Here is a 13594-nt window from a genome sequence, read left to right on the forward strand (position 1 = left end):
TTGGGGGGGAGAGAGGCAGGCTAGCTCCAACTGCCTGCCTGAAGAAATAAAGCCCTCCCTTCAGCCACCATCTTGGGAGGAGAGAGGCAGGCTAGCTCCAACTGCCTGCCTGAAGAAATAAAGCCCTCCCTTCAGCCACCATCTTGGGGGGAGAGAGACAGGCTAGCTCCAACTGCCTGCCTGAAGAAATAAAGCCCTCCCTTCAGCCACCATCTTGGGGGGAGAGAGGCAGGCTAGCTCCAACTGCCTGCCTGGAAGAAGAAAAGCCCTCCCTTCAGCCACCATCTTGGGGGGAGAGAGGCAGGCTAGCTCCAACTGCCTGCCTGAAGAAATAAAGCCCTCCCTTCAGCCACCATCTTGGGGGGAGAGAGGCAGGCCAGCTCCAACTGCCTGCCTGAAGAAGAAAAGCCCTCCCTTCAGCCACCATCTTGGGGGGAGAGAGGCAGGCTAGCTCCAACTGCCTGCCTGAAGAAATAAAGCCCTCCCTTCAGCCACCATCTTGGGGGAAGAGAGGCAGGCTAGCTCCAACTGCCTGCCTGAAGAAGTGAAGCCCTCCCTTCAGCCACCATCTTGGGGGGAGAGAGGCAGGCTAGCTCCAACTGCCTGCCTGAAGAAGTAAAGCCCTCCCTTCAGCCACCATCTTTGGGGGAGAGAGGCAGGCTAGCTCCAACTGCCTGCCTGAAGAAGTAAAGCCCTCCCTTCAGCCACCATCTTTGGGGGAGAGAGGCAGGCTAGCTCCAACTGCCTGCCTGTAAGAAGAAAAGCCCTCCCTTCAGCCACCATCTTGGGGGGAGAGAGGCAGGCTAGCTCCAACTGCCTGCCTGTAAGAAGAAAAGCCCTCCCTTCAGCCACCATCTTGGGGGGAGAGAGGCAGGCTAGCTCCAACTGCCTGCCTGAAGAAGTAAAGCCCTCCCTTCAGCCACCATCTTGGGGGGAGAGAGGCAGGCTAGCGCCAACTGCCTGCCTGAAGAAGAAAGCCCTCCCTTCAGCCACCATCTTGGGGGGAGAGAGGCAGGCAAGCTCCAACTGCCTGCCTGAAGAAGTAAAGCCCTCCCTTCAGCCACCATCTTGGGGGGAGAGAGGCAGGCTAGCGCCAACTGCCTGCCTGAAGAAGAAAGCCCTCCCTTCAGCCACCATCTTGGGGGGAGAGAGGCAGGCAAGCTCCAACTGCCTGCCAGTAAGAACAAAAGCCCTCCCTTCAGCCACCATCTTGGGGGGAGAGAGGCAGGCTAGCTCCAACTGCCTGCCTGTAAGAAGAAAAGCCCTCCCTTCAGCCACCATCTTGGGGGGAGAGAGGCAGGCAAGCTCCAACTGCCTGCCAGTAAGAAGAAAAGCCCTCCCTTCAGCCACCATCTTGGGGGGAGAGAGGCCGGCTAGCTCCAACTGCCTGCCAGTAAGAAGAAAAGCCCTCCCTTCAGCCACCATCTTGGGGGGAGAGAGGCAGGCAAGCTCCAACTGCCTGCCAGTAAGAAGAAAAGCCCTCCCTTCAGCCACCATCTTGGGGGGAGAGAGGCCGGCTAGCTCCAACTGCCTGCCAGTAAGAAGAAAAGCCCTCCCTTCAGCCACCATCTTGGGGGGAGAGAGGCAGGCTAGCTCCAACTGCCTGCCTGTAAGAAGAAAAGCCCTCCCTTCAGCCACCATCTTGGGGGGAGAGAGGCAGGCTAGCTCCAACTGCCTGCCTGTAAGAAGAAAAGCCCTCCCTTCAGCCACCATCTTTGGGGGAGAGAGGCAGGCTAGCTCCAACTGCCTGCCTGAAGAAATAAAGCCCTCCCTTCAGCCACCATCTTGGGGGGAGAGAGGCAGGCTAGCTCCAACTGCCTGCCTGTAAGAAGAAAAGCCCTCCCTTCAGCCACCATCTTGGGGGGAGAGAGGCAGGCTAGCTCCAACTGCCTGCCTGAAGAAATAAAGCCCTCCCTTCAGCCACCATCTTGGGGGGAGAGAGGCAGGCTAGCTCCAACTGCCTGCCTGTAAGAAGAAAAGCCCTCCCTTCAGCCACCATCTTGGGGGGAGAGAGGCAGGCTAGCTCCAACTGCCTGCCTGAAGAAATAAAGCCCTCCCTTCAGCCACCATCTTGGGGGGAGAGAGGCAGGCTAGCTCCAACTGCCTGCCTGAAGAAATAAAGCCCTCCCTCCAGCCACCATCTTGGGGGAAGAGAGGCAGGCTAGCTCCAACTGCCTGCCTGAAGAAGAAAAGCCCTCCCTTCAGCCACCATCTTTGGGGGAGAAAGGCAGGCTAGCTCCAACTGCCTGCCAGTAAGAAGAAAAGCCCTCCCTTCAGCCACCATCTTGGGGGGAGAGAGGCAGGCTAGCTCCAACTGCCTGCCTGAAGAAATAAAGCCCTCCCTTCAGCCACCATCTTGGGGGGAGAGAGGCAGGCAAGCTCCAACTGCCTGCCTGAAGAAGAAAAGCCCTCCCTTCAGCCACCATCTTGAGGGGAGAGAGGCAGGCTAGCTCCAACTGCCTGCCTGAAGAAGTAAAGCCCTCCATTCAGCCACCATCTTGGGGGGAGAGAGGCAGGCTAGCTCCAACTGCCTGCCTGAAGAAGAAAAGCCCTCCCTTCAGCCACCATCTTGAGGGGAGAGAGGCAGGCTAGCTCCAACTGCCTGCCTGAAGAAGTAAAGCCCTCCCTTCAGCCACCATCTTGGGGGGAGAGAGGCAGGCAAGCTCCAACTGCCTGCCTGAAGAAGTAAAGCCCTCCCTTCAGCCACCATCTTGGGGGGAGAGAGGCAGGCTAGCTCCAACTGCCTGCCTGTAAGAAGAAAAGCCCTCCCTTCAGCCACCATCTTGGGGGGAGAGAGGCAGGCTAGCTCCAACTGCCTGCCTGAAGAAATAAAGCCCTCCCTTCAGCCACCATCTTGGGGGGAGAGAGGCAGGCTAGCTCCAACTGCCTGCCTGAAGAAATAAAGCCCTCCCTCCAGCCACCATCTTGGGGGAAGAGAGGCAGGCTAGCTCCAACTGCCTGCCTGAAGAAGAAAAGCCCTCCCTTCAGCCACCATCTTTGGGGGAGAAAGGCAGGCTAGCTCCAACTGCCTGCCAGTAAGAAGAAAAGCCCTCCCTTCAGCCACCATCTTGGGGGGAGAGAGGCAGGCTAGCTCCAACTGCCTGCCTGAAGAAATAAAGCCCTCCCTTCAGCCACCATCTTGGGGGGAGAGAGGCAGGCAAGCTCCAACTGCCTGCCTGAAGAAGAAAAGCCCTCCCTTCAGCCACCATCTTGAGGGGAGAGAGGCAGGCTAGCTCCAACTGCCTGCCTGAAGAAGTAAAGCCCTCCATTCAGCCACCATCTTGGGGGGAGAGAGGCAGGCTAGCTCCAACTGCCTGCCTGAAGAAGAAAAGCCCTCCCTTCAGCCACCATCTTGAGGGGAGAGAGGCAGGCTAGCTCCAACTGCCTGCCTGAAGAAGTAAAGCCCTCCCTTCAGCCACCATCTTGGGGGGAGAGAGGCAGGCAAGCTCCAACTGCCTGCCTGAAGAAGTAAAGCCCTCCCTTCAGCCACCATCTTGGGGGGAGAGAGGCAGGCTAGCTCCAACTGCCTGCCTGAAGAAGTAAAGCCCTCCCTTCAGCCACCATCTTGGGGGGGGGGAGAGGCAGGCTAGCTCCAACTGCCTGCCTGAAGAAGTGAAGCCCTCCCTTCAGCCACCATCTTGGGGGGAGAGAGGCAGGCTAGCTCCAACTGCCTGCCTGAAGAAATAAAGCCCTCCCTTCAGCCACCATCTTGGGGGAAGAGAGGCAGGCTAGCTCCAACTGCCTGCCTGAAGAAGTGAAGCCCTCCCTTCAGCCACCATCTTTGGGGGAGAAAGGCAGGCTAGCTCCAACTGCCTGCCAGTAAGAAGAAAAGCCCTCCCTTCAGCCACCATCTTGGGGGGAGAGAGGCAGGCTAGCTCCAACTGCCTGCCTGAAGAAATAAAGCCCTCCCTTCAGCCACCATCTTGGGGGGAGAGAGGCAGGCTAGCTCCAACTGCCTGCCTGAAGAAGTAAAGCCCTCCCTTCAGCCACCATCTTTGTGGGAGAGAGGCAGGCTAGCTCCAACTGCCTGCCTGTAAGAAGAAAAGCCCTCCCTTCAGCCACCATCTTGGGGGGAGAGAGGCAGGCTAGCTCCAACTGCCTGCCTGAAGAGGTAAAGCCCTCCCTTCAGCCACCATCTTGGAGGGAGAGAGGCAGGCAAGCTCCAACTGCCTGCCTGAAAGAAGAAAAAGCCCTCCTTCCGACCAACATCTTGAGGGGGAGAGAGGCCTGGCCTGAAAGACTAAGAGCCCTCCTTCTGACCACCATCTTGAGGGGGAGAGAGGCCTGTTATGTTTTATTTTGACTATGTATTGTACTTGCTGTTGTACACCGCTTTGATCTAATTAGGAAAAGCGGTATATAAATAAACATTATTATTATTATTATTATTAAGCCCAGTGATACATCTTGCTAATTACTGCTCCATTTAGCTATATATACTCCATTTCTTAGTTATAGCCCTTCCCCTAATCATTACACTTACCTGAATAATTGCACTTAGTTGGTGATAAAAGTAAAAGCTCCTAAATTGACTTGCATCTATCTCTTTTATCAGAAGCCTACTTCATTGCAGCACAGAATTAGCCAAGTTCCACATTTTCCTTAGCTTGCCAGGCTGATATATATTGGTAAAAGTCATAAATTTGGTTTAAAGTGTAGGAGTGTGATGCACTTACACATCTACAGTTTTTAGCATGGCAAACACAAGAGAAAATATCCCAGAATGCCTCAAGCAAATATAGCCAGTTGCTGCCTCTCAGAGAAACATGGGACACTGAAGTAGCACATTCCACTGTCTCAATTTTAATTTAAGAAAAACCTACTTGAAATCAAAGACGATGACTTTAAGTGTTTGATAAAGAATAGCTTCCCATGGCAAACTAATCACTGTGTTCAGTTTGTCTTTCTTGGTTCTGATTCTTGTTTGTATACTTTGCACAGGTGATCCAAATGCCAAGTGTTTGCAACATGGATTCATGCTACACACTAAATACCAGGTGGTGTACCCTTTCCCCACATTCCAGCCAGCATTCCAACTTAAGAAGGACCAAGTGGTGCTGCTTAACACCAGCTATTCTCTAGTGGCTTGTGCTGTTTCTGTGCATATGTCAGGTAAGAAATTGGGAAATTGTGTATGATATGGCACTTCATGAATGCTTTTCTCTTTGGATAATCTGCTTAGTTATATGGAAGGCTAGTTTTGAGATTTCCAGTTACTACTGAATGATACTGTTTCAAATTTCACATGCCTTGGTTGTCCTAAGAAACTAGAGAATTCATACATAGGAAATGGTTTAAGTTTCAGAGAAACAGCAGTAGCCTATTGTAATGTAGCTGCTTTTGTGCTTTTTATGGGCAGTTAGCTACATTTATTAGAACCTTAACAAAGACATTTACTTTTGGGGAGTGGGGGATATAGGTTTTTCATCTTTCTCACTGAAGTTTGTTGTACATGTAATCTACACAGCTATTTCTAGATAAAAGCAAAAATCCCCAAACAGACAAAAAAAGCCCCCCAGAAAAAACCTTGTTGTACATCGTAGCATGCGTTTGCTCCAAGTCAATGTATAAAAAAATTAATTGGTCTTGAAAAGCATCTGTTGTGAAAAACTCTGATGTGATGGAGATGAGAGAAAGAATGAATCATTTATAAGATCTTTGTGTAGTTTACAGAGGCTGGATGGCCATCTGTCAGGGATGCTTTGATTGTGATTTACTGCATGGCAGGAGGTTGGATTGGATGGCCCTTGTGGTCTCTTCTAACTCTATGATTCTATGAAAGTTTTGACTCCATTGCCATGCTGTGAGGCACTTAATTTTTTCCCCTATGAGCGGACTGGATGACAGCTATTTGCTTCAGTGGGAAGAAGTAATTGGATTGCACTCAGAATTTACTGGAGGAAATAATAATAATAAAGTTTATTTATATTTCCTGCCTCTCCCAAGGATCGAGGCAGGATTACATCAATAAGATAATACAATAATACAAATGCAATTGAAAAAACACTAATACTGAATTTACCACATTCCTATTAGTTCTCTAAAAATCAGTTCATCAGTAGCCAATAATCATAGTCGAGAGTGGAACATCATCATAAGCTTTTATATGGAGTCCAATGGATAAACCCGCTGGAAGAGATCCGTTTTGAGTGGCTTCTTAAAGGCTTCTAAGGTATTGATGAGACGGATCTCTTCCAGTTGGCTATTCCATAATTTTTGAACCGCAGCTGTAAATACCCTATGGGAAGTTGTCGTTAACCTAGTATTGATGTTGAACATGTTCCCTGAAGACCTCCCCAGTGACCTCAGGCATTAAAAATCAAGATTTGTCTATATTGGTTGGTTGGTTTTGGTCAAGTAAAACATAATATAAACCAGTTCACCTACACCTGCCTAATAACCATTTGTATCAGATCTTTAAATGGAAATGCTAAGTACTAAAACAGATAGATGTTGGAGCAGTGTGTATGCTCTGGCTCCGAACTAAGCCAGTTTGTATGCATGATGCTGAAATGCCCCTTCTCATAGCTGTGAAACATGTATAAACAAGAGGCAGTCTTGAAGACTGGAGGGGCTGAGCCTCTTCTGCTCTGTCTCAAGGAAGAGGCAGTGAGTCCTAGAAATAATAAGTTCCCTACATCTTAACACTACACCTTCCTAGAAAGAGAGAGCAGTTTATGTTATCCAAGTAACTTTTAGTCAAATGAAGCTACTTTTAGTAGTGATTGGAAAACATTAGCAGATTTACTACAAAATTTAAATTGTATTCAGCCTTTCAGATCTTCTTTTGTTTCTTTTCAGATGAGGACAACTTTTACCAAATCCTTTATGACCGAAGTCGCCAGGCCTGGCCTCCTGCTGGGGATGTCAGCCACACCACTCTTGTGTCTCAGTGCCCTGTAGGCTCTGAGAAAGTGCTGGAAAAAGACAGCTGCCCTTGCCGGAGTGGAGCTGCTTTGCAGCAGCGTATTGCTGTGCCTTTACAGGACATTGAAAACCATGACTCACCTGCTGTAGCTATGGCTAAGGAATTTGTTGCAGACATCTTCCGGAGGGCCAAGGAAGCCAAAGGCACTGCCCCAATGGAAGTGGAGTCAGGAAGTGGGATTGAGTGCCTTCTTGACTCTGGTCAGAGCACATTAACTTCTTGGAGCCTAGGGAAGACTCCAGGAACTTGCTTGCATGGAAGTGGCACCCGTAGTTCCACACATTCTGTGGTAGACAGTTTTTCAGATTCGGGTGGGTCCCCCAAAGACTCTTTCAGTGCCAGCTCTGAACTGGAAAGCCAGCCTGCTGAGCCAGGCTATGTGAACTATACCAAATTGCGCTATGTCCTGAAACCCAGTGACTCGTCTGAAGCAGAGGATGGTGAGTGTGACTTGAAAATTAAAGATGAATATGTGAGGAATGCAAGTGGCAGGGATTTGATGTTCTAAGACTGGGGCATGAACTTATCATCTGAGTAATGAACATTTTCATTTCTGCAGTTGTTCTGATGGAGCAGCACTCTTTCCAATGGAATACCAGTGTTTTGACTTTCTGTTCCAGCATAGGTTGTTGTCTTCAGGCTTGGGAATGTTTTGTGTCACTGTGTTTTTACAGCTATAACAAACGGTTTCGTTCCTTCCTATATTATCTCATATCTTTAGTGGGTTTTATGTCTGATTCCCCCTTTTTTAAAATTTATTTGTATTGCAATTTTAATACAACATAAAATAAAACAATATTCATTATACATTAATCTTCATACATTCATTTTTACACACATGCTACATATAACTTCACTGTAATATAGTAGGTTTGATTTACTGTTTCTCCACCAACTGAGTCATAAATTCAATTATATACACTCCTTCCCTTAACTTCTGATCCCCCTTTTTGAGTCAGGACTGGGAATGGATTTGATACTAATATTACTGTATGAGGAGCCTTTTATCTGGAAATATTGTGTATAACATAAGGATTTAAAAACTTCCCTCCACCTTCTGCTTATGTATGGCCCCATACAGACAGGCTAAAATAAAGCTGCTTCAGGTCACTTCGGAGGTATGCTGTTTAAATGATGCGCTCTAGTCCTTAGGACTGAATTGTGGCTTTGGCACGGCTTCCGGACTCTTAGGATGCATGCATCATTTAAACAGCATGCTTCCAAAGTGATGCGAAGCAGCTTTATTTTGGCCTGTCTACGGATCCTGGTTGCTTTAGGCTTGAATATATGAAGTGGTACCAGTTGTTCCCAGTGTAACAGCTAATACACCAAGTTACGATGTTGTTAATGGCAAAATTGTCTTCAGCTTATCAAAATCCTATGAATGAGAGACTCCCAAGTCAATAGCCCTACTCATGTTGCAGACTCAGGACTATTACCATGCCAAAACTCAGAGGAAGGTGGAGAGAGAAAGTAAGGCGGAGAAGGGGGGCAAAGCCAGCCCAAGGAAGAAGGGAGCTGCATGAGAGAAGTTGGGACAAAGAAGTTTGGAAGTCACTAGTGAGGGTTTTTCCCCCAAAAGACTTGCAAGGAAGAAGCCAAGAGGGGCATTCTCATCTCAGGACCAAAAGAGGCTCTTTCGTTTCCTTGGCTCGGAGAAGGGGGGTCAGGGGGCTGTTTTGCAAGTAAGAAGGTTTTTATGCTTAGCTATCTAGCAGAGGAGGTAGGGAACCCTATTTGCTGTTCATTCTTTCTCTGTCTGCATCTCCACTGCAGAATTAATGCAGTTTGACACCACTTTAACTGCCACAGTTCAATGCTATGGCATTCTGGGAATTGCAGTTTTGTGAGACATTCAACCTTTTTGGTTAGAGAGCACTGGTGACAAAATAAACTATAGTCATGAGCCATGGCAGTTAAAGTGGTGTCGAACTGGATTATTCATGCAGTGTGGATGCAGCCTAAGTCTGTGTCTACTTCACTGCAATGAGAGAATCCAGCCTATTTCTTTTTTTCAATTTCCTTTATTTTTAGTTTAAAATGTAGCATGTAGCATGCTGCATTTAGAACATTTTACACTGTCATTTCCTTCTTCTTCATTTTTCTCTTTGGATGCAGGACCAGGGGTCTCACAGAGTAGCTACACACTTCTCCTACTCCCAGGCAACGTCCTGCGTTCCAGGCCAACATGGCTATCAGTGCCCCTTCAACATCAACGTCCAGGTGGCCAACATTGTGTCACAGGTACGGTATACATATCATTCAAAGAATAGATTCTGATGTTAACAGGATTTATAAATGCTGTGCTTTTAACACAATTTTTACAAACACTGCAATTATAGCATGGAAATTTATCTTTAGTCTTTCTTTGCATAGCAATTAACTGGGCTTTCTTCACTGGACATCTACTATGTACTGAGAGTTCTTTAAGATTCCTTGATTGCTTATATACAAATAAATGTTTCTCTGAACAACCAGGAATATCCAGATATTCATACGTGCAGACAGCTATACTGAAATATTGGGGCTTACTCCAGGATATACCTGGTTGTTCATTCCTGGCTGCCGGCCTCCAAGGCAGTTTGCCGGCCTCTGAGTATTCTTTTGGGACACTCAAAAGCCGACGAACTCTGGAAGGCAGCAGCCAGAGGCTCCCCGTCTCCAGCTGCCATTCTCCAAGACCCATTTGCCACCCTCTGAGTGCCCATTCATAGGGTGGAAATGGTGTTCGGAGGACGCCTCTGGCTGCCACCCTCCAGAGTTTGTTTGTTTCTGAGTGTCCCAAAGGGAGTGTCTCAAAGGGACACTCAGAGGCCAGCAAACGGGCCTTGGAGGACATTAGCCGGATGTCTTATTTTCTTATTCTTATTCTTTTTCCTCTTGGGATACAGGGCCAGGGGCTTCGCAGAGAAGCTACACCCGCCTCATCCTCCCAGGCACCTCCTCGCACTCCGGGCCAAGGTGGCTATGAATGCCCCTTTGATATTGAAGTCCGGCAGGCCCAGGCACAGAGAGTGGCGCAAGAGCTCGAGGGCCATATGGGCCGAGTCCAGCTCCAGCGATGTGTCAAGAGGGACATCGGCCGAACAGAGCCACGCCGACGAAGCAAGAGCCGTGGAAGGAAAAATCAAAACTCCACCGTCTTGGGAGCAGCTGAGCAAGTTTTCCAGGGGCTACGGAGAAGCGCCAGACTTCGGGCCCAGAAGGAGGCTGAGCAGGAGGCAACAGCATCTCAGGGGCGACGAAGAAGTGCAAGGCTTCAGGTCCAAAAAGCAGCTGAGCAGGAGGCAACGGCATCCCAGGGGCTACGAAGGAGTGCAAGGCTTCAGGCCCAGAAAGCAGCTGATAAGGAGGCAACGGCATCACAGGCCCTACGAAGAAGTGCAAGACTTCAGGCCAAGAATGATGCTGTATAAATATAGTCATCTCTCTGAATTGTGGGGGGGTCCATTCTGGAGACCCTCCTCACTCCATTGCCCCCACTCCTTTCTATTCCTCGTTCCCCCTTCCTTACCTCTTTCTTTTGAACACACACACCCCATCTAGGTTTGCCTTGGGAACTAGCAGGGGGCCTTCCCTCAGCCCAGGAGCACTGGGCTAGGGGGCAAGGACTGCCAGGGGCTGCCAGGGGCTGTAATGCTTTCCCTGCTGGCAAGCCACCATGGCAATCTCCTTTCCCACCAGGTGCATGCCCTGCACCCGTCCTCCATGGCCAACGGCTGCCTGCTTGCTTTCCCTCTTTTCCCTTTGCAATGAGGCAGATCAGCTGAGCTTCTCCCAAGGCAATCCGGCTCAGGTAGAATGTCAAGGCTCTGCTTTTGGCAGGCCAGGAAGGAAGGTGAGGTGAAGGGAGGAGAGAAAAACCAGAAGCACTTTAGAAAGGAAAGGGAAGCAAAGTTGGGCAAAGTGAGTAGGAGACAGAGGGTGTTGCTTTTGCATGGTTAGAAGGATGGGGGTGGAGTGATGATGGCTTCCCCACTTGCTTCCCATCTCAGCCTCACTGCCTAGGAGGAAGCTCAGCTGATCCAGCCCCATTGCAATGGGGCTGAGAGAGAGAGCAAGGATCTAACCACCTTGGTCAGATCCTGGATTTATCTCTCTCTTCCCTAAATCTTGGGGATTCTGCTGACTCAGCAATGGCTTTATTTAACTCCACTCTTTCTTCTACTCTTGACCGCTTTGCCCCTGTCTCTGTATGCACTTCTTCCTCTAAGACTAGGCCTCAGCCCTGGCTTACCCCCATCATCAAGTTTCTCTGGTCCTGCTCTAGAGAAAGTCCAAAGAGTGGGCTGACTTTATCCACTTCAAATTTGTTCTTTCTTCCTTCTCATGCGCCTCTCTATGGCTAAACAAACTTATTACAAATCATTGATCTCCACCAATGAGAGGCGCCTGCAGCGTTTGTTCTCCATCTTCAACACTTTGCTTAAACCTCCCTCTCCTCCTGTCTCTTCATCATTCTCTCTTAATGACTTTGCTAATTATTTCATCTCTAAGATCACCACTATTCGGTCTGAGATAGTCCCTCCCGATTCTTCTTCTGCTCATAATCTTCTAACGCCCTCGCCTAACAAATTTTCTGTGTTTCCTCCTGCCTCTTTGGATGAACTCTCTACACTTCTGAACTCTTGCAAACCTGCAACCTGTTCTCTTGATCCAATTCCTACTCGTCTTCTAATTTCCACAGCTCCCTCTTTTCTGCCCTCACTTCTCCATATCTTCAATCTCTCTCTCTCTACAGGCGCCTTCCCGTCAGACTTCAAACATGCTTTCATTTCCCCAATTCTGAAAAAACCTTCTCTTGACCCCTCCTCTTTGTCTAGCTATCGTCCAACTTCTTTCTAAAGTTTTGGAACAGCTTGTTTATTCTCGCTGTCTTGAGTTTCTTGAAGCCAACTCCATTTTCAATCCCTTTCAGTCTGGCTTCCGCCCAAGGCATTCTACAGAGACAGCTCTCACCAAGATCTCGAATGACCTTTTACAGGCCAAGGCTAATGGCCTTTTACTCTGTTCTCATCCTTCTCGATTTGTCTGCAGCCTTTGACACCGTTGATCACTTTCTCCTAATTGACATACTCTCTGACCTTGGGTTCTCAGACTCTGTTCTTGACTGGTTTAGATCTTATTTGTCTGGCAGATCTTTTGCAGTGGTTGCAGGTGGTCAGACTTCATCCTCTGTTCCCTTATCTGTTGGAGTTCCTCAGGGCCCTGTTCTGGGTCCCCTTCTGTTTTCTCTCTACACGCTGTCCTTAGGTAAACTCATTAGTTCTTTTGGTTTTTCCTACCATCTGTATGCCGATGACACCCAGTTGTATCTTTCCACCCCCGACCTTTCTCCAAGGCTTGAACAGCAAGTTTCATCATGTCTCACAGCTGTCTCGCAGTGGATGCGCCATCGGCGTTTGAAGCTCAACATGTCCAAGACGGAGCTTCTTGTGTTTCCTCCTAAGCCCACCCTTCAACACTCCTTTTCTGTCTCTGTGGACAACATTTCTATTCAACCAGTCCAGCAAGCCCGCAGTCTTGGTTTCCGCACAGAGGGCGGAAGCTCCACCCCATGTGCGGCTCCGCCCCCGGAGGGTGGAGGCTCCACCCCCGGAGGGTGGAAGCTCCACCCTCCGGCTTCAGCCCCCCAGTTGTCTGAGGGACAGCAACCCGGCCCCCGACTCAAAAAGGTTGCCTACCCCTGCATTAGACAGAAGGAAGTGGCTACCTCTGGCCATGTTCCTATTAGACCACTGGCAGAACATAAAGCCCAACTTATGCTGGTGGTCCATGGGGTAAAGGCTGCTTCCTCTTTCCTGGCGGTACAATGGCAACCAGGTGGTACCCAGCCCCATGATCAGTCTATGGTTGGGGGGTTGGAGCTGTCTCTGGAACTGCAAAAGTATTGTACAGTGAAATACTGGGTACTTCCTTGCACAAGGCTCTGAACATGACCTATGCTAGCATTACAAGGGTTAGGCCAGTGCTAACTGTCAATGGAAGTCTGGTCTCAGGTTGCAGAAGCAGAGCAGTTGTGGAGTGGCACCCAGGTTTCGGAAGTCGAAGGTGTGTTTATATGGTCTGGCCTGCCATCCCTTGCCCTCTCCGTCTTGCTGCCCTCAGGTGTGGTGGAGAAAATGATGTGCTGTTACTAAAACAGAATTAAGAGTCCAGCCCAATCAGCTTCTGTATACAGAATGGAGAAAAGGGATGTGGTGTACCCAAGTAGCTCACTGCTTCCATTTGGGCCCTGTGTTAATTCCAGAAGCACTCCCCCCCCAGCTATTTTCCATCCCTCCTCCCCCTCCGCCTACCTCCTCCTTTTGCACACACGCACACACACAGACCGCCTAGCTTTGCCCTGGGAGTTAGCAGGGGGTCTTCCCTCAGCCCAGGAGCACTGAGCTAGGAGGCAGGGGCTGCCAGGGGCTGCCAGGGGCTGTAATGCTCTCCCTGCTGGCAAGCCTAGCACTGAGCCAGGGCAGTTGGAGTGGTCTCAGACTGGATTATTTCTGCAGTCCAGAGACACTACCAGGCCAACAATTTGCATTCCTTGGTGACCTCTGTAGAGCAAATCTGGAGTACATTACTTTTTGGAATTCAGCACCCCATAATCCCCAAGCCAAAGGCCCTGAGATTGGGGATTTCTGGGCATTATTGTACAAAAAACTGACTACATCC

At 49.3% G+C, this 13594-nt stretch overlaps 1 protein-coding gene across 2 annotated transcripts; it reads left to right on the plus strand.

The window, feature by feature from the left end:
* The first annotated feature begins 3796 nt into the window (after positions 1-3796).
* Positions 3797-13237, plus strand: LOC149323047 (DDB1- and CUL4-associated factor 15-like). 2 transcript variants are annotated; one of them, XM_089486536.1, is made up of 5 exons: positions 3797-4355; positions 4942-5112; positions 6802-7368; positions 9047-9172; positions 9820-13237. In XM_089486536.1, the coding sequence occupies exons 2-5, from the start codon at positions 4977-4979 to the stop codon at positions 9897-9899; spliced, it is 909 nt and encodes a 302-aa protein (XP_089342662.1). In that variant the 5' UTR covers positions 3797-4355; positions 4942-4976; the 3' UTR covers positions 9900-13237. The 2 variants fall into 2 exon arrangements, with proteins under 2 accessions (XP_089342662.1, XP_089342654.1); XM_089486528.1 differs by lacking the exon at positions 3797-4355 and having other exon boundaries at positions 4600-5112.
* The last annotated feature ends 357 nt before the right edge of the window (positions 13238-13594 follow it).

This window comes from Sceloporus occidentalis, unplaced genomic scaffold, assembly GCF_023333645.1.
Source record: "Sceloporus occidentalis isolate IW3139 unplaced genomic scaffold, rSceOcc1.0.p SCAF_1, whole genome shotgun sequence".
Classification (NCBI taxonomy): Eukaryota; Metazoa; Chordata; class Lepidosauria; order Squamata; family Phrynosomatidae; genus Sceloporus; species Sceloporus occidentalis.